The following is a 21,786-nucleotide window of genomic DNA, read 5'->3' as shown; positions in this document are numbered from 1 at the left end:
TGTTAAGGGTGAACAACCCTTATTACTTAGGGCTTTGAAAATAAGATAGTAGCCACTTCTCAGACCTACTGGATATGCATATAAAATTTAGTGCAAATCGGTAAAGCAGTTTCGGAGGAGTACGGGAACTAACATTGTGACACGAGAATTTTTTATATAAGATGTTTGTATGTATGTCTCATTATTTAGTACGCTCTACAGCCTAAACGGTTTGGATATATGAGGTTTTATAAGATTCGTCTAAATGATAGGAGTGACATACATATTTCCATATATATATATATATATATATATATATTTCTTATGTGCGTGTGTATGTCACTGACCTCCTCCTAAATTACTGGACTGATTTTGATGAAATTTGTTGTGTGTTGTTTTCAAGGGGACTTGAGAATGGTTTAGTTAGATTCACAATTTAGTCCGTGGGAAAAGGTTTTTTTAATTAATTTTTAATTCGTAAGTAGTTGTTGATTTTGGAATGTTTCACATTGGATTGCGGGCGAAGCAGCGGGCACCACTAGTTTCCCTATATATTGCATTATTTTTAAGAGGTCGGGATTTCTGTTTTTATTTTTGTATTTACTTTATTAGGGTGGTGATATTGGCGTAGCGTGTGGGTACGGCATTAAATCGAATGCCGCGTCCAGACGTATGGCGTTTCCCGCAAACTCCAATCCTCCACAATTTGGCTCGATCAAAACCTACACTACAAGCACTTGCATACGCGAACCAAGTCAAACACTCTAACCACACATTTGAATTTATGACGGTTTGGCAAGGTCTCATAGGTTCTATATAAGTTTTTATTTGACATTTACCAATTCTTGACGTTAGAAAAAATACTTTTTCGAAGTCTTTCTATGACATAAAACATGAGTAGGACGAAGTATATTATGTTAAAAATATATTCTATGACTATGGCACGCAATAATTATTTATATCTACGTTATAATGTCTATATCTAATTCTATCCACCATTCTCCTTTACATTTTAGTTTTGTACAAAAATATCCAATTACTTAAAATTACTTATAAATTTATAATGACAATGTTATTATAATTATCTATATGAAACATGGTGGTTGTTTTCTACATGTCCATTTGCTACTTTCATAACAAAACTACTTAAATCTAATTATTTATAACTAGTATTCATTAACTAAAATTATTCTCTACAAAGACCGTCAACTTTAACCATTTTTCACCTTTAACTTTACTATCCTTGCTAGTCTAATTAACTCTTAAAAACTTTACTCTGCTTTCAAAGGGCTTTACTTGTTTCCTTTGCACTTTTTAAAACACATTTTCTTTATGTACTATTACTTATTTTTTAACATTTATCACCTTTTGTACTTTGGAATTCGCCAATCGTTGATTTTTCTTAAAATCATCATCTATTCGATCATTTTAAACCACAAACGTGTCATCAGCATTGATATTCCTACTAACAGATGTATAGATTTCGTTCTCTTCTTTCAGTCCTTCTTTTCCTCTATAATATGGAAATTCGTTATGCGTTGGTAGATAATATATACCAGGTTTATTAAAATTCGTTTCAGCACCAACATAGTTAGTTTGGGAGTTATTGTAGCAGTTAGCATGTCTTGCATCAGCTATGGAGTCGCACTTCACTCCAATGAACTTCTTCGGATGTTCGACGGCTAGCCACCAGTAAAATGCAGCTCTAACGTGGCTACAGACGACCAAGCAAGGGATGTAAGGTATATCTCCCGGTTGGTACTCCCCACCATTTGCATAAAAGTCAACATGACCCAATCGTTCTGCGATTCCAAAACCATCTATGTTTGTGTGCAGGATGTCTACTTTAGCCGCGTCGTCAGCAGATAACCTTGACTTAGGTGGAAGTGCTCTATAACAAGGACCTGCGGGGTCCAAGCCGGTTATTCTCGAAGGTTTCCGACCAGTCACTGCTAGGAAATGTTTGGACGCGAAGCCAGCGATGTGGGCGCCTAAGCTGATGCCGACCAGCTCGAGTTTGTCTGGGTCCAGGCCCTGCTTGTATAGTTTCACCAGAAACTCCCCAATCTTCTCGCCTATCACTTTTGATAAGCGAACTGACCTGGAATACAAAATGAATGGAATTACACTTGGGGTTTTCAAATTAAATTAAAAAAAAGATTTGCTCTAATCACAATATATTACTTGCGACCTTTGCATTTTTTACATATACTGTGGTTACTTCCTACAAGTGCCCACATATACTCGTACCAATATTTTAAAGTAATTTTGGAGTAAATGCAAACATAAATATATAGTTTAAATCATTGTGTTTAAAAGACAATAGGAGCGTTTTAATTTAAATAAATTCATAGTACACATAATCAAAAAGTGCTCCACGCATAGTGACAGATTTTGTTTGTTTCCGTTGCGACGTCGTGAGGGCGCGGGCACATGTCTACGGTGCAGCACCGGCTACCGTGTAACGACACGGCGCCACTACCGGGTGGCGGCACGGCGTCGGGCCGCGACACGGCGCCTTGTGCGATGCACCGCGGGAAACCATCGTTCAGTTTTTATCTTCATATGGACCGCGAAAGATGTATTACTTTGCTCCTGTTACTAAGACGACGAATGAAGAAAAAACAAAGAATCAAAGAAAATATTGGGTCTACATTGCGCCGTGTCGATACACGGTAGCCGGTGCGGCACCGTAGACATGTGCCGGCGCCCTTACACACAATTTCGTGTCGTGGAAATCTACGACACGCGTTGTAAGTTCTTTAAAACATGTCACAATGCAACTCCGTGTCCTGCGTACTTATTTTAGCCCTAAGTAATAAATTATAAGTATGCGTTCCTTGCATTATAATCTTAACGGATGTGTGCCCATATCAGCCCTTGCAATACATATCTATATATAGACTATCTATCTATAGACCAGTCTATATATATAGACATAGATATCTAACATCATCAACCTATTACTGTACCACTGCTGAGCACGGGTCTCCTCTCAGAATGAGAAGGATTAGGCCATAATCCACCCGCGTTTACCAAGTGCGTATTGATAGACGTCACATATCTTTGAAATCTTTTACTTTTACATTTCTCAGGTATATCGGTTTCCTCACGATCTTTTCCTTCACCGTTTAAGCAAGTGATAATCAATTTCTATTACGCACATAACTTTGAAACATCAGAGGTACGCCTGGGATTTGAACCTCCGACCCCTCGATCAAGAGGCCGAGTTTCTCAACCAGGGTATCACTGCTAGACATCTATAAATACATATAAATAGGAATATTTACAGAACTTATTCAACAGCGCATTACCTTTGAATCACTATTGTTAAGCGAAGCTTATTGTTGATCATTATGGAAATGCGCATTGTTAATGATTGCTACTGATTATAAACAAAAGGCACCTCATTAAGAGCTGTATTCCCAAAATAGGTAAAATATTTCACAATTTTATAAAATGGAATATTGAAAATGCATGCGTGATAGAGCGATTTGATGCGGATAAGGTTTCGGATTCGATTCCCGGCGGTACACGTGTAAATGACGAATCATATTTTTTTATCTGATATGTAGTAAGTGTATTTTCATAGTTCATTCATTTTTCTGGACTTTTTTTTCAAAACGCAAAAATATATATAATATGTATATGTATGTTTTCTGTGATATTTTACCCTTTTTTTAAAGAGATTAAATGCATAGAGCTAGAGAGCGGATATTTCCCAGTTTTTCGTACAAAAACTTTCATACCGCTTTGCATTGAGACCGTCTCGGGAATATTAACGTTTGTCAAATACTTCAGAACGAGTTATTACCAATTGGTATTGGAAACGAGTTATTACCAATTGGTAATAACTCGGGGATGCCATTTCCTCCCCATATCCTTATTACTACAATATAGCTGAATGTGTTTGGTTTTAACTGAAATATTAGTCTCAAAATCCCAAGAGCTACGTGAGATTGTTTATTAAATGATTCATTATTTACTCGGATAGCACAAATAACAGTTAGTTAACCCTAAGGGTTAGTACACACTGTCATTTAGTATTGGTACAGGCACAAACTTATTTTTTACGCCAATACGACTACAGAACTTGATTCTTAGTTTTTTCTTATAATATGAAAGTAGCAGGCGGCGCATTCCACCTTATGTTAAGTTGATACTACCGCGTATGAACATTTGTAATCAACCCCAGATAGAATTAGTTTCCTACCTGAGGTCAGCCACAGATACGCCGCCACCCCTGAGGACTAAGCCGGAACGCCTCGGAAAAGTATGTCTCCCTTACCACACCCTTCAAACCAGAACACAGCAGCGCTTAACACTGCTGTTATTAGGCAGGAAGAGGTATGGCCATGATCCCACTGGAGTCGAACCAAAGGGTTCCATCTCTTTCAAAAGCTAGTAAAACGAAAACTCCTACCTAATTCAAAATAACTCATTTCATGTCTTTGAGAGTACTTTTTTTAATTCTGCATCCACTCCACCATTCACTCAATTAATCCATTCGCTCAATTATAAATTCTGTTAACCATTCATTCCTAATTTAACTCATTCATTAATCGTCTCCTTCCTTAATTCGACCATTTTTTCTTTTAAACTTTAATTCATTCACGCAATAATTAATTAAATCCTTTATTGATTTATAATTACTTTATTTTCCATTCATTACTACATTTAATCATTCATTATTTAAAGTAGCAGCTTTACCTAATTATGTTTGAATATACGCTAGTCTCTTCTTTCACATTTGCACTAATTCATTCGCGCAATAATTTATTAATTCTTTTTTTGATTTATTACTTATCTTTTCCTCCATTCATTACTACATTCATTCATTCATTCAAGTATAAGTAATGTACGTATATATGTGTGACTAAACCCTATATCTTGAACTTGACTGTATCCCTAGATTTTAGTTTTATTCTTTTTTATGTTGTGTATTTTCGATGTAAAGTTGATTTTCTTTCTTTCTTGCTGACCTCAACGATAGTGCGGTTAGATCCTGAAGCCAAGTGGGAGTAAAGTCTAAGTACTAAGTAGCGTAGGAATTTTCTAGGATCCAGTCTCGGGCACTTAAACTAACAATTACATGTAAATACGTATTTATCTTGTTTGTTAGTTGCAGATCGGTTTACGCGTTGGATATTTACCTATATTGTACATCTACATAAATAAAATTACAGTGTTTATAAGTAATTTGAATGTAATGGAAAGACAGATTTTATATTAGGTACAGTAAGTGGTTTAGAGAAGACGTTGTCCTTCCAACAAAAATAGATAATGACAACAGCGAAAGAAAGATTAGGTATGTAAATCTTTCTTTTAAATTTATTTTAAATTGATACGAACCATACTTACAAAAATATTTGTTAAATATTATGAACAATATAACCTGACGAGCTTTTGCCCGCAGCTTCGCTCGCGTTACGAAGTTATATTATTAACTAAGAACATTTATACAAACTTTCATCCCCTATTTTATCCCCTTGGGGTAGAATTGATCAAAATCCTTTCTTAGCGGATGCCTACGTCATAACATCTAACTGCATGCCAAATTTCAGCCCGATCCGTCCAGTGGTTTGGGCTGTACGTTGATAGATCACTATGTCAGTCAGTCACCTTTGAGTTATATATATTTAGATTCTGAATTATTCGCGTTATTAATAAACATGTTTTGTCTACCAAAGATCGAAGGAAAGTGTTAGAACCCTCTGTGATTAGACTCCGGTGACAATAGCTCCACACCTATTTATGCTAAATAGCTGGTGTTATTGTTTTAATCGCCGCTGTTTTCTGATTTGTGTGTGAAGGGTGTGGAAAGGGAATATGTTTTTATAAAATTGTAAGTCAAACATAGGTACATTTTCGAAGCATTACAGCTTAGTCCAAAGGGATACCGGCGGATCTGTGGCCGCCCTCAGGTAGGAATCTAATCCTTTCTAGGGTTGATCACAAACGTCCATTAAAATCATGTTATTAAAACACCTTAAGTAGTAGTTATTATTCGATCCAATATCACGTAATTTTAATAAAAATAATCCGATATCATTTATAAACTCATTTTTCACTGAAGTATGCGCTTCTAACCTAAATTACATCATCAATTAGCAAATATTGACAAATCGCATAACTAGTTAAAGTTGTAAACTGTTTCGCACCTCTGAATATATAACAAGCAGCGGTTGTCAACATTTGTTCGAACAGTAATTACCAGCGGTAATTAGAAGCAATGTAACTACAAACAAGGGAACTGCCAATATTTGAACAAACATTTGCATACCGTACAGGTGGTTATTATGAGGTAATTTGAGATTAATAATAGGTAACAATATAAGTCTATTATGGGTAATAAGTGGAATTATTTTAATTTTAAAAGATATAAAAATCCTGCGTGGTTCGGCTCTGGTGGCACCACCGCCACACCTATTTCTGCCTAGTAACAGCAGTGTTAAGCGCTGCCGTGTTTTGGGTGTGGTTAGGGAGACATACTTACACAAAGCTTACTTGTTCAGACAGATGGTATAGTCCGCGCTAAAATGCTAGTCCGCTCTGAAGTTGTTGCGAGCAGGTGTAGTCATACAATTTGCTATGGCGACGCGATTCATTTCTATACTCAGAGCGGACTAGCAGTTTTGCGCGGACTAAAAGTGGCTACTGCCAATGGACATCTATAATGTAATTAAAGTGAACCCCAGATAAGATAAAAATGATGTGAACCTTTCAAACCCGAACACAGCAATGCTAACACTGCTGTTATTAGGCAGCAAGATGTGTAGCGGTGAAGCCCCGGAATCGAACCACAAAAGATACTTTCAAACCAGCTAAGACTGTACACGCGTAACACACCGAGAAAGTAGTATGTTGTTTATGTTGCCTTCATGATTATTTCATCTTATTATACTAGTTATAAGAATTCGGTAAGGTCATGGAATCCTGTTTCGAATGACGCAATATCTCAAAAGTAATTCAAGGTCAAAATTGCAGCTCCAAAAATACCTGTTTGCATTTTTATGGTCGCAACTTTAACTGGTTTGTTAAATTTTTGCAAACTTCTTAACTTGCTATGTTATTATGTATGCGTAGAATTGCCATTATTTTCAGGGTTCTGTACCCAAAGGGTAAAAAGGAAACCCTATTACTAAGCCTCCGCAGTCTGTTCGTCTCTCACAGGATTTATTTACTCTATTTCTTGAACCGTAATAGATAGACACTACATTTTTTTAAGAATATGTATAACGGTAGCTGCTATCACAACATTTGCTAAAAATAAAAAATAAACTTGAAAATAAATGGGAGTCGCTATAGAAGAAACCTCTATTTTTCGGAGGTTTTCGTTTTATCTATTGTTTTATTTATTGTATTCGTTATAGGTAGATCGTTCAAATTTTTACAATGAATTACCATCTAAAGCTGCTATGATAACAAATACCTACTAATTAAATGAAAATTTGTTACGGAACCTCATATGTTCGATTCACACTTGGTTAATTATATAATAACCTCCACTTAAACAATTGACCCATTGGAATAATTATCCCAAATAGCATAATTATGTAACCTCAATGACAATGAACTTTTATGATAATAAGGTGATCTTAGCTATGATTCAATCCGGATTTAAACTCTTCAATAGATATTTTCGACGTTGTTAGCTACTAAACAATAAAATACTGAAAGGCGATATATTTTGTGATTTAGAACAAGTTTTTATAGTTTTAGTTTTTATGGTAGTTATCGATATTAATGCAGCAGAATTGCCAATTCAACACACTTTAAATTCTGTCGAATTGGCAATTCCCTTTGTTAATATCGACATCTATACATATAAATAAAACTACAGTATCTCTCTGTGAATGATTAGAATTACCAAATTTTGCTGATACATATCAATAATTAAAGTACTTTAAGCGTTAGTAGAACAAAGCTTTAATAAAGTCTTATTGTGTTACTAATACTACCATTTTTGCCGACTATGTAATAACATACTCTATGAATACTCTATAAGAAGACGAGCCTGCTGTCCACTTAATAGTAAGAGGCTATCACCGCCCATGTACATCTGTAATCAACCCCAAATAAGATAAGTTTGCTACCTGTACCCTTACCATGAGTTTTTACATTTTGACAAATATGACTGTTTTGGTATTTGTTTACGTATTTGCTTATACTATTTCCAACCATCGACCCTAGCGGATTGTGTCAAAACTTGGAATTTGTATGGGCCAATACGTAAACAAATACCAAAACAGTCATATTTGTCAAAACGTAAAAACTCATGGTAAGGGTACTGAGGCCGGTCACAGAAGCGCTGCTACCCCCGAGGACTAAGCTAGAATGCCTCGCAAATTATGTCTACCTAATCTACCTTACCTTAACCAGAATGCAGCAGCGCTTAACACTGCTGATATAAGGCAGAAATACTTGGCGGTGATGCCACCGGAGTCGATCCACAGAGGGTTCTACCACCAAAATAATACATATTACGTAATACTTACGCAAGCTTATCGGAGAATAAACAAACAGTTAAGGTTATACGAAGAACGTTATTCATAAATAAATATTAATCACTCTATTATTTAGATGTGTTTACGTTTCGCGATTAAGGCTATTGAACCTCTAATTTTATTCTTCTCTTTTTTGCCTAAACATGCTCATTTTGCTAATTGAATTACCAAACGAGCATGCCATCTGCAATGCTTTCTACGGATATCTGTTCAACTTTTTTATAATCATGTGCACCACCTGATGGTAAGTGGCTACTGCCGCCCATGGACATATGTAATCAATCCCAGTTAACAGTAGATTCCTACTTGAGGAGTAAGCTGGACTGCCTGGGATACTTATCCGACATCCGATAAGAAACATACTTTTGTCTTCCTATTGTCGTACTCGTATGTGGCAGGAAAGACATACTTATTACATATTTATTTATTCAACAAAATCCACAGCTACTTAAATGATATATATAATACTTTCTATGTTAAACTTATTAGCCAATTACGGATTTACATTTTGCGGACTATAACATTCAATTGCACTGCAACACTAAATATAATCTGGCCTTTTGTGCGCATAAGTAATATTATAAGGATGTGGGTGTATGTGCGTGTGTGTTTGTGGGTGTGGGGGTGTGTGTGTGTGTGTGTGTGTGTGCGTGTGTATGTGCGTATGTGAATGTGCATATTTTTTATTTTTAACATAATAATATAAGTAATATCACATAATACATTAGTAAATACCAAGAATTAAATATACCTAAATTTGTTTTATACATATTGATTGTTTATATAAATTATATATTATATGTAATAACAAAATATAAAGTATAATAGATATATTTATCATATCATATCATATTACTATATACTGTATAATATTCTTATTCTTATTTATATATGGTTAGAGATATCGAAGAGCGGAGCCTCCTGCTACGGGCATTTTTAAAATGCTTACTAGGATGACACAAATTACTGCATAGATATGAAGAAATATACAAACAAAATGTTCTCAAACACAGCAGTGTTCTGCTGCTGTGAACAATGTGTGTAGCAATGAAGAACACAAGCCCGTGTAGGTTAGGTTAGGATAGGTTACAATACTTACTTCGGGTAAATATAAGTTAAGAACGAGAAGGTCTCGGAGATCAGAACATTGTAGCCTCGCTTCGCATACGCGTTGGCGATCGCCTGACTTTGTGGGAAGATGGAGCTGTCGAAGAAACCCACAGCGTAGAAGACTGTCTTCTTTTTGAAATCTGGAAAATAAAAATTATGGATGGCAGAAAGTTTGAAAGATGTGATAAGGCAGATTTACAATGACAAGCGTTACGCCCAGAGCATAAATGCATCTAGTTGCAAAATGCATTAACTTCAAGTAGGATTCCATACTAGTTTTAAAGGTGTGGTTAAAGAGACATACTTAAATGACGCGTTCCAAGTTAGTCCTCAGGGGTAGCAAACTTATCTGTTATCAACTTAAGTCAGGAATCTAATCTTATCAGGGATTGTCTGCGTATTACCCAGACAGTGGCAGTAGCCACATACCATGATTTGGACTGCATGATTTCTTCTTCAATATAATAAAAAGCCTTACCCAAAGACTTCTCCTTAGCTATAGTCTTATGTGCTGACGCTATGGGTAGGGTCCGCCTGTGGACATTGCCATCATTTAGGCGGTGGACAATGACCTGCAACAGCTGCATCATCGCCGGACTGATAGTCGCGTTCTTCATCACACCTGGACCTAGAATAAATGTTCTTAAATCAAATTTGAATTTAGAATTGCAGGTTATGAGTTAAACACCTGGTTCCGGAAATGGATACTTAATATTTAGAATTTTGGGCCGGATAAAAAATTAAATCAAGATTTTTTTAATTCATGTGCATATGAGCATCCAAATGATTTCCTTTTGGTTAGAAACTCAATCGGGAGGTTTGAGGTTCGAATGCTAAGCACGTTACGTCCTCTGATATATCATCACCTCTTATATTTCAAAGTTATGAGAGTATTAGAATTTATGATCACTTTCGGTGAAGCAAAATCACGTCTTGTATTGAATGTACATATCCTTACTACTAAATAAACATATTTCTGCCTAAAAACGGCAGTGTTAGCGCTGCTGTATTCCGTTGTGATTGTGAAGTGTATAATAAGGCAGTCACACTAATTTGAGACGTTCCAAGGTAGTCCTCATGAGTAAAAACGCAACAATGGCCAACCTCAGGTAAAACTCTAATCTTATCTGGGGTTGTTTACAGATGTATATGGTCCTCAGTAGCTCACCATCAGCATTGCATTTCCAAATGCTACATCAATAATCTAAAAAAAAAAACCTAACCATAATGTAAAAACCGCATAAAATCGATATACAAAAAAATGTGCAACATTACTTAAAGGCCTTAAGTCAAAGTACCTATTGCTAATCCTTATAAGCAGTGACCATAGTTAAGTACCGGAATCACCTTACTATTTTAATTGAAACTACCTTCTAAAGCTATGTAGGTAATTTCCTTAGGTACATTAAACGTTAGAGAAATACATACATAATTATATACATAGTATAATTACACTATATATTCTAATGTAAATATTATACAAAATAATGGCAACTTAATATGCAGAGCTGGATTTAAGCGAGGGCAACCGGGGCGGCAGCCCCGGGGCCTCCACAAAAGAGGGGCCCCCACAATAGAGACGTCGGATTTTTTTTTTAATTCCGACTAGTAATCACTAGTAAAAAAAATATTTTCCGTTGACCTTTTTTTTCGCTGTTTTACCTTTATCTACAGTACTTTGTACAAACATGAATACTAGAAGAATCACAATAAAATATTTATTGAAAAACTGCACTAAAAAAAATGTTTTCATTTTATTCGGAAAATAATTTGGGGCCAGGGGGCCTCCACTCCTTTGTTGTCCCAAGGCCTCTAGACCTCTAAATCCGGCCCTGTTAATATGATGTAAGGAATATTATAACATATCTTGTCAACATTATTTAAACAGTTTATCGTTTTAATATTTGGTTTTAGAATATTTTCTATCTAGTTTTAGAGTTTATGATAACAATACCAACAAATTATATTGATATACTAAAATTAATTATATTTCTTATTAAACAAGTCAAAAAGATTTTTATAGCCCCACATTAGGATTTCCTGTGTCGTGGGTGCCATGGACACAAACAAAGACCCAGAACAGAAAACAGAAACAGAAAACAGAATTGATCATAGATATCAGCTGTCTGGTCGGTCCAGATCGAACCCGGAACCTGCGCGTCAAACCGGTATGGTGACCGCTCCGCCAAGCAGGTCGTCTTACAAATATTGAGTTTTGTTTTTATAATATAGGAGTAGCAAACGAGCACGCAGTCCACCTGATAGTAAGTGGCTACTGCCGCCCAAGCACATCTGTAATCAACCCCTGGTAGGATTAGATAATCCTACTTGAGGTTGGCAATAGATACGCCGCTACACCTGAGGACTAAGCTGGAACGCTTCGTAAAAGTATGTCTGCCTTACCACACCCTTCAAACCAGAACACAGCAGCGCTTAACGCTGCTGTTATGGGGCAGAAATAGGAGTGGCGGTGGTGCCGCCGGAGTCTAACTACAAAGGGTTCTACCACCTTCAAAACTTACAAAATCATGGCCACCCTAACTTATTAACTGACCGTCAGTCTAACGCCTAATTGATTTGTCCCTTAGTATTTATAGGTATTTAATTACTTGCAATTTACCAGTTCTATACATATCTGATCACAAGGTGAATAATAAATGTCAAGAACATTATCGCTTTATATCAAGAAGCTAGGTAATATAATCGTGTTAGATGTACAGTCAGCTCCAAAAGTAGATGTTATGGGAACGATGCCTCACACGGCAATTTTAGATGGCTTATTACCACGCTTTTATTAGCTTGACCTGTATCTATATAACGGGATTTTTTAACTCGATTTTTACCCACTTCGAACAGTCCAATTATAATATTATATAATTTAAAATTTTGAACACTATCAAGAACCGATGACAATGCATGATTTTGATAATTTTGTACCATTCTTCTTTTTATGTAAAGGTTTTAGCGTGGTTTTTAGAATGTAAACTATAATTATTTTATTTATAATTTCTTTTTTTTTTAATAATGTTGTAAATAGTATTTTTATTGGTTTAATTTACTTTCACGTTTTACTTTTTACTTTAAATTTCATGTATTTAATATTTTGTAAAAGAACATATTTAAATTTCAAAAATTCCTATACACCCAAACGTTCTTGTAGCGGAACACAACTAGCACCACAAACGTATAGAACAGCACCAATAACGTCGTAGAGTTCAAAAGTAGAAAACTACAATGTCAAAAGTAGTTGAACAATGACATATCATTAGAGACGTTAGCTATTTTTGCATATATAAGAACGCTTGCGTATAAAATGTACATTAGGGTGTCCCGTCTTTTTTTTAATTATTTTATTAATCTACGCTCAATTACGCAACTTTTGAGAGGTCTGCTGTTAAGAAATCGAAAAAAAAGACAAGGCACCCTGGTGTACTTAGGTATTTTTGAAACCTTAATCTATTCATCTACTTTTGAAGCTGACTGTACAATAACACGATGTCAAATTAATATCAAGCCTAAATTATGCATAGGTGACGACTTTTCAAATTATGACTGATCTTCAAAGGTGTTTGAAGGTGGTAGAAGCCATTGTGGATCGAATCCGGAAGCACCATCGCCATACCATTTTCTGTCCAATAACAGCAGTATCCAGCGCCATAGTGTTCTGGTTTGAAGAGTGTGGTAAGGAAGATATACTTATCCGAGGTTTCCCAACTTAGTCTTAAAAGATAGCAATGTATCTGTGACTGGCTCAGGTACGACACTTAACTTATCTAGGGTCGATTACAGATATCCATGGGCGACAGTAGCCACTTACCATCAGGTGGACTGCATGCTCGTCTGCTACTACTATATTATAAAAAATATCTAGGGTAGATTACAGATGTACATGGGCGGCAATACCCACTTAATCCTTACTAATATAATAAATCCGAAAGTAACTCTGTCTGTCTGTCTATCTGGTATCAAATAAACTGCATGTTCATTTGCTATTTCTTATTCTCGTATTATAAATAAATCCTCGTCTTACCGGACACTCCATAGATCTGAAAACAAAATGGATAAAGGTTTTATATCTTACATTCTGGCACCAGACCAGCAGGACTGCCGATGTCAGACCTAGGTCTGAAGCAGCTCGCCCCTGGACCCAGCGTCAGCAGCAGAAATGATATGGCTATCCGAAGAAACATGGTAATCTGCAACAAATTAAAAGATCTCATTTTTGTATGTAATGAAACAAATTTTGAAGGTGGTAGAACCCTCTTTGATTCGTCGCTAGCAAGCACGTATGCTACTCCTATATTATAAAAGTTTGGAAAATCCAAAAGTGCACGACTCATAATGCTCATTTAATTATGAAATATATTTAAAAAAAAAACTTAAGTCGTTCAAAATTAATTGCCGAAAAAACAGCTGTAGTAGGAAGAAGGTACTGCACAAGCGCCCCTGGTGGAATAAATGTACATAATATCTATAGATATACAGTCTTGTAGTGCAATTAAACGACACTGAATTAATTAATCATTCGCATTCAGTGACCTACAATCGTCGATTAGAATTTTTAAAAAAAAAAATTGACTCAAATGATGGATTTTTTCACAAGTTACAGTGTTTTCAGGTTTCACACATGACGGACAGGAAAATTTTTTGACCTATTTTGGTGTTTTTTTCCAATTCTATTGCAGTAAATCAATTTTTAAAAAGTATGGAATTAATCTCCATTAAATTATCTCGACAATAGTATGCAAAATATCTTGATTCCGTGAACTATCAAGGCTATAATAATAAAAATAGCCGCCAAAATGAAGCGAAAAAAATTTTTCGATCGTAAAGCACTCTCTGATGCTTCGCATCATGAGTCGTGCAATATGCAGTCCATTTGATGGTAAGTGGCTACTGCTACCCATGGACATCTGTAATCAAGCCCCAATAAGATTTGATTCCTACCTGAGATGCTTTACTACTCCTGAAAATCAAGTTAAAACGCCTCGGATAAGCATATGTACCGCACCACACCTTTCAAACAAGAACGCAGCATTATTTACATAAAGACACTTCAATTTCCTTAACACTGCTGTTTTAGGTAGAAACAAGTGGTGCCTCCAATATCCTTAGTATGAAATTTTGCGTTTTTACAAAAATGACTGTTTTGGTATTTGTTTCCGTATTTGCCGATACATTTCCAATCAGCGCCCCTAGCGGATTGTATCAGATTGGAAATATATGGGAAATACGTAAACAAAAACGTAAAAGCATCATTTTTGTCAAAACGTATAAACTCATACTAAGGGTACAGAATCGAACCACAACGAGCTCTACATTAAAGTGATTTAAAACTTGATTATAAGATATAGCACTCATCCATCAACATTAAACTAATTTTTTTTTTTTTTATAATATGAGAGTAGCAGACGAGCATGCAGTCCACCTGATGGTAAGTGGCTACTGCCGCCCATGGGCATCTGTAATCAACCCCAGATAGGATTAGATATTCCTACCTGAGGTCGGCCACAGATGCGCCGCTACCCCTGAGGACTAAGCTGGAACGCCTCGGAAAAGTCTATCTCCCTTACCACACCCTTCAAACCGGAACACAGCAGCGCCTAACACTGCTGTTATTAGGTAGAAATAGGTGTGGCGGTGGTGCCGCCGGAGTCGAACCACAAAGGGTTCTACCACCTTCAAAATAAATGAATGCTCTTAAAGTTATTTTAGTACCAACAGATACAAGGCTATGATAATTATGATGATACTTCAGTGTATGAAGGCTGACGACATTCAAGATGTAATTAATTATAATTATTTACTTTCTATTTTATTGTAAACGATGTAACCTTTTGTTTAAGCGTATATATTTTATATTAGCCATTACTTTTACCAGGATATTGTTTATTATAAAAGTATCTACTAAATTACCCAAGAAGTTAACATATAATTTGATTCAGTAGTTTCAGAGCACATTTGCTGTAACAGACGGACGGAAAGACGCACGAGTGATCTTATTAGATCGTTTTTTATTTTACCGACTCACGCTTGGGTCTGAAGTTCAAATTCCTCATATGCACCTTCGAAAAATTTAAGATACGTATTAAGAATGATTACCACTTTAAGGAAACTTTAGGTATGTCTGAGAGGTTTCTAAAATTTGAGTGATATTTACCCATCTGTACTTGGCCAGCGCCGTAAACCTCAATATTACGAGCTGTAGAGCGTGCCAAAGAATTAGACACACAAACATACCACAAAAAACATTACCCTCTGCACATAAACACACTATTTAAATCAAACTGTTATTGTTAAAAATATCATGTACATAGAACCGTACCTACTTTATTGACATATGTAACATTACACACATTACCCTCCGCACAATTTTTAAATCCTAAACCAATCAAATTGTTAGTTAACAATAAGGTGTACGGAACTTATCTTCCTCAAAAACATACGAAACGATCCAAACACATTACCCTCCGCACATAGAAAAACTTTTTTTTAAATCATAAACCAATCAAATTGTTAGATAACAATAAAATGTTACCTTTCTCACTGCTAACAATTTGCACGTTTCAAGTCACGATTTTCTCTAACGACTGAAAATGTCTTTCAGCAAAATTGCACAGTAGGACCTAATCATGCGTAATTGTGGATGCAATTTTTCAGGTCGTTATTATAATAGGGACTATTGTTAAGTAAAGGTACGCTCACATCACAGGTGGGCTGTAATAAGTTTATTTTTTACCCTCGTGGCAATAATTATTAATTAAGCTTAGTAAATCAACCTTTAAAAATATAGTTCGTATTAAAAAAGGCAATTAATAAAATTATATCTAACTAGCTCACCCGGCAAACTTTGTACCGCCTCAAAATTTATTTATCAAATATATTTCATATAAAATATAGCCAATGTTACTCGTGGATAATGTAGCTTTCGAATGGTGAAAGATTTTTTAAAATCGGTCCAGCAGTTTTTGAGCCTATTCATTACAATCAAACAAACAAACAAAGTTTTCCTCTTTATAATATTGTTAGAGGGTAGACATATAAAAATCAAGAATGGGTATAAAAGGCGGTGCGAGCACGCCGGTCGGTCATTATTATTCAAGACTTTGTGCGGAGCGGACCTCTTGTCAATTTTCATTAGAAATCTATTTAGGTGTTAAATCTTTGATTGTTATTGTTTTAATTACATAATTCATATTAAATATCGTTTAGGTTATTTACCACGTGTATTTTTTTTTTTTTAATAAAAACCGCTTCTGATAGCTAATATCAGAAGTGGGATAGAACACTGCTCACTTTAAACGTTTGTTTAGTCTTGTATGAGTGTCCGTAAAGCACAAAGTTGCGATTATTTATCATTGGTAAGGTCTTTTTGTGTTGTTGTGCTTCTTTGTGTCGAGGTGTTTCGAAGCAGGTAGAAAATGGGTCGATCTCGATCTCGCGAACGGCGTACCTCCGGCACCCGCCGCTCACGCAGCAAGCGTTCTGCGACCTACCGTTCAAGCAGTTCCAACAGGGGGTACACCCCTCCGGTAACAGAACGACATCTTACTCGTAGTCCTAGCCGTAGCCGAAGTCGTGAACGTCATGGTAGACGTCACATGCGCCGTGACCGCCGTTATCACAGTCGCAGCAGCCGCGATCGTAGCTGGAGTCGTGACTACAGTCGGAGTCATAGTCGCGATCATTATCGCCGTGTTCGCAGCCGGCGGAACGACAATCGTGAGTTCAGTGGTCGCGAATCGTGGCACACTATTATGTCTCGTCTTCAGGCTTTGGAGTCACAGACGCCTGCTCAACATTTACCAGCCCAATTAGCCTCTGCTGAGCCGTCCTACGCGAACGGAACTGAACAGATTGTCGAAGCGATTCAATCACTGAAATCGGTAAGTACACATAGCTACTATGTGTCAAATTTTGACCCTAACATACACGACGTGGATTCGTGGTTTGAAGAAGTTGATAGGGCCAAGGTTGCAAATAGGTGGGATGAACGCGAGTGTCTTGCTCGCGTCGGTAAGTGCTTGAAAGGTGACGCAAGGTCATGGTTGGACGAGTGGGTTACCAATGACCGTTCATGGTCAAACTTTAAAAGGGACTTTAAATGTTTGTGCGCTAGGAGGGTGGACCGAGCAAACATTTTGTATGATGTAATGTCTACAAATTCTAACAGTTTTCGCACTTATGCTGAATATGCGCGCAAGACATTACTTCGATTACGGATAGTTAAGGGTCTTAGTGATGACTTGGTTACTGACATTGTGTTGCGAGGGGTTATGGATCCACAAGTTAAAGCAGCAGCTATAAACGCAAATTTAGCTCCACAAGATCTGGTAGGTTACTTGGCTACTTTTTCGAAACCAGTAAATGTAGATGCACGTGTCATGCGCTGTCCGGTTGCGCAACATAGTAGCAACAAGATGTCAGTTACCAAGCAATGGACTCAGGTCTCTGGGATCAGTGCAAAATGTTATTTATGTGGTGAGTCAGGACACAAGCAGTTGCAGTGTCCTAAAAAGTCGAAACCTGCCACCGCCGGGTCCGCTACCGAGGCCGTTCCAAAATCGACCACCGCTAAGATCGATCGCTCTATTCCTTGTGCCTATTGTAAGAAACCAGGCCATCACATACGTGATTGCTTAGCAAAGCAGCGTTTGAATTCAGTTCCAGGTGGTGACTGATTGTAATGTCTTAAAATCCACCCAAAATAAAAAAAAAGAGACTTGTTACCGCGTGTGGCAAGATGGTGGATTTACCTACAGGATTTTAATTTCACCATTCTTTACCGAAAGGGCACCATGGTGCCACACGCGGACTACTTAAGTAGAAACCTATGTAATGTTAACAATATAAAACGCCCATGTAATTGGGTTTATATTTCTCAAGCAGGTAAAGAGGAGACTCAAACTATAATTTGATCATTTGAACAAGGTGAATTGGACGCGTCAAGGTATGAAAAACATAATGACATATTGTATTACTGGTATTCACGGATTGGTGAAGAGCCGAGGCTCCTTTGCTACATACCGAATCGTTTGAGCCTCCTCCGTATCTTTCACGGTGAGCGTAGCCATATAGGCAGATAAGGTAGTGAACCTAATTTTAAGTTATTTTTGGTTACTTGGTCTTAGGAAGTGTGTTACTTCTCATAATTTAACATGTATCACCCACAAGCATATACTTAAAGCACCTTTACAGCTTATAGCATCCTGGGACAAGTTTGAAGTCCCCTTTGAAACCTTACATGTAGATGTCCTAGGGTTTCTTCCCGTTTCTAAGGGTTACGGGTTTGTTATGCTTGTGGTGGATGCATTTACAAAGTATTGTTTGCTGACATTCTTGAAACTAGTATTTAAACATGTAATGTCATTGTTCTGTACACCTAAGTTAGTAGTGTCAGATAGAGGACGTATGTTCGAATCGATGGGCTTCACTTCGTGGATGAAGATCCTTGGTGTACAGCTTTATTACATTACTTCTGAAATGGATTAAGCAAACGGGCAGGTGGAACGCTACATCTGTACAGTCCTGAACATGCTTCGCATCGCTTTAAACCATCGAAAGGCTAAGTGGGCCGAAGAATTGTGGCAATTACAAGTCATTGTAAACTTGATGAAGCAGAAAACTACGCAGAGTTGTGCTTTGAACCTCTTGACTGGCCCTGTAATCCGAACTTTGGGAAGCGAGACGGAAAATGCTCAGACAAAGGACGGCCGAACGGTTGAAAAGCACTGAAAGCCTCCTCGTTTTCCAGTATGGTGACATGGTGTTTGTTGTCAAGTTGGCCCAATCTCTGGGTAAACTGTATCCTGGCATGCGTGGACCTTATAGAGTAGAAAAGGCTCTCCTTAAGCACCGATATGAGTTGCAGTGACTTGCTGGGTTTTATGGAAAGTCCACTTACGCAGCTGCCCAGTATATGGTTCCATGGAAAGGTGGACCCCTGAGACAAGTGAAATGTTTTTTGAAGGTGTGTGTTCACCTTTATTACCTATGTTGGTACCTTGAGTTGTTCCTTAAAAAGCTTTTCGCGTGGCGAAGAGTCGTTGGGGGAGTACATACTCCTTTTCCCCCAACGTGAAAGCTTTCCGTGTTACGGAGAGTCGCTAGGGGGTTTCATGCGCCTTGCCCCCTGGTGTGAAAGCTTTTCGCGTGGCGAAGAGTCGTTGGGGGAGTACATACTCCTTTTCCCCCAACGTGAAAGCTTTCCGTGTTACGGAGAGTCGCCAGAGGGTTTCATGCGCCTTGCCCTCTGGTGTAAAGTTATTTCCTCGGTAGGGCCCATACCGAGGAACCTATGAATGGCTAGGCAAGATTTTGATAATCATGCCTATGTCACATAAGAATTATGCATGTTTCTAGATGTTTAACTTAGGTTTGTTACAAAAACCTTAAGTTAAACGATCTGGTCACTATTTCTTTCCTTTATTGTTTATTTGTAACAATCACTAACAAACTAATTTTGTTTATCAGTGACATTGGACTCTAGAATAACTTAATCTTTGATTTCAGCATTTGATGATAACATTGATGATGAAAACTTGAATCCAAACCCAGAAGTGATTGACTCCGATAAGGCGGGGCCATCTTCAGCACCTGACGGGACAGCTGGGCCTGTGCCGCGGCCACTTCCAACATCCTTGGAAGAAGACTCCGTTGAAACAGCAGCCCCATCACTACACTCGCTGCCTCGGTTGATTCCTACATCTTCAGACGACGAGGAATAAGCCTGTCGTGACGCCAGGGTGTCAGGAGAGGCCGTGTTAGAGGGTAGACATATAAAAATCAAGAATGGGTATAAAAGGCGGTGCGAGCACGCCGGTCGGTCATTATTATTCAAGACTTTGTGCGGAGCGGACCTCTTGTCAATTTTCATTAGAAATCTATTTAGGTGTTAAATCTTTGATTGTTATTGTTTTAATTACATAATTCATATTAAATATCGTTTAGGTTATTTACCACGTGTATTTTTTTTTTTTTAATAAAAACCGCTTCTGATAGCTAATAATATTATATATTAGTATAGATATAGATATACAGAAAGACAATTACACTTATTTATATAATCTTAAAAAATCATTGACTAATTAAATATCTACTTTATAATAACATGCTCAAGTAACTACATATTTCTGTAAACACATTTGAAAGATGGTTCGAATCTGCAGGCACCACCATCACACGTATTTCTGTCTAATAATAGCAGTGTTAGCGCTACTGTGACATATTTATCTGAGACCTCCAACTATCCCTCAGGGGTAGCAATGCATCTGTGACCAACCTGTGGTAGGAATCTAATCTTATCTGAGGTGTATTATAGAAGGCACTCATTATCAGGTAATCGGCAACTTCCGTATTGAAAAATGAATTTCTTGACTAAAATAATTTTAACAAATACGAGTATATCTGTCAAAACTTTCTGATTGTTACAACTAAAAAAAATTTTAACAAATAATTCTGTGCAATTTTCTGACAAGTACTAATTGTTTTAACACATAAATATGCAAATTCATTCTCTTTAAACAAAACAAACTAAAAAAACTTGAGCATTAGCTTAAGTAACGTAAATTATTCGATTTTGGAAAGAATTTTGACTTTGTGCCAAAGAATTCTTAAGTAATAACTTGATCATAAATACGAGTATTAGTTATGTAATTGTGACAATCATCTCTTGCCGGTACAATTTAATTACATATTTTCATTGTTACATTTCATTATTATGTTAATTATACTGTTTTAACGCATCCATGGATTTTTTAAGTACCTAAGGTTCACAAGCAGACAATGATTCGTATAAAGTCCATCTTTGTACATGTGTATGAAGTATACATTTTTAATAAATCATCATCGTTTTCTGTCAAAAAGAATGTGTTTAGATCATACTCCACCATGCAAATGGTCAGCGTAAAACAGCTAGTCCGATCGGAATATAGAAATGAATCACGTCGCCATAACAAATTGTATGACTACACCTGCTCGCAACAACTTCAGAACGGACTAGCAGTTTGGTGCGGACTATACCAAATTGGTAGACGTCACAATTTTCAGAACTTTTTTGAAGAGAACATTCAGGCATACAGATTTCTCATGCTGTTTTCCTTCACCGTTACAGCAAAGGATATGATATTTAAACTATTTATAATTAATAATACATTTTAGATATGAATGTCTATATCACGCTATTTATCAC

The 21,786-nt window shown here is 36.9% G+C and overlaps 1 protein-coding gene across 1 annotated transcript in view; it reads right to left on the bottom strand.

The window, feature by feature from the left end:
• Window positions 1-538: 538 nt before the first annotated feature.
• Window positions 539-21,786, bottom strand: part of LOC140756457 (lipase member H) — a 31,019-nt gene continuing 9,771 nt past the window's right edge. Inside the window, exons 2-5 of the mRNA XM_073091971.1 lie at window positions 13,678-13,792; window positions 10,075-10,224; window positions 9,586-9,736; window positions 539-2,080 (exon numbers count right to left, since the gene is read on the bottom strand). Coding sequence (XP_072948072.1) covers window positions 1,408-2,080; window positions 9,586-9,736; window positions 10,075-10,224; window positions 13,678-13,786 — 1,083 coding nt within the window. The 5' untranslated portion in view covers window positions 13,787-13,792 and the 3' untranslated portion in view covers window positions 539-1,407. The remainder of the gene's footprint in view (window positions 2,081-9,585; window positions 9,737-10,074; window positions 10,225-13,677; window positions 13,793-21,786) is intronic.

The sequence above is a fragment of the Epargyreus clarus genome, unplaced genomic scaffold, assembly GCF_041222505.1.
Source record: "Epargyreus clarus isolate Ecla_fem2 unplaced genomic scaffold, WU_Ecla_fem_2.2 ptg000035l, whole genome shotgun sequence".
Lineage (NCBI taxonomy): Eukaryota > Metazoa > Arthropoda > Insecta > Lepidoptera > Hesperiidae > Epargyreus > Epargyreus clarus.
The sequence above is the reverse complement of the archived record's forward strand: the minus strand, read 5'-3'. Positions and strand labels throughout refer to the sequence as shown.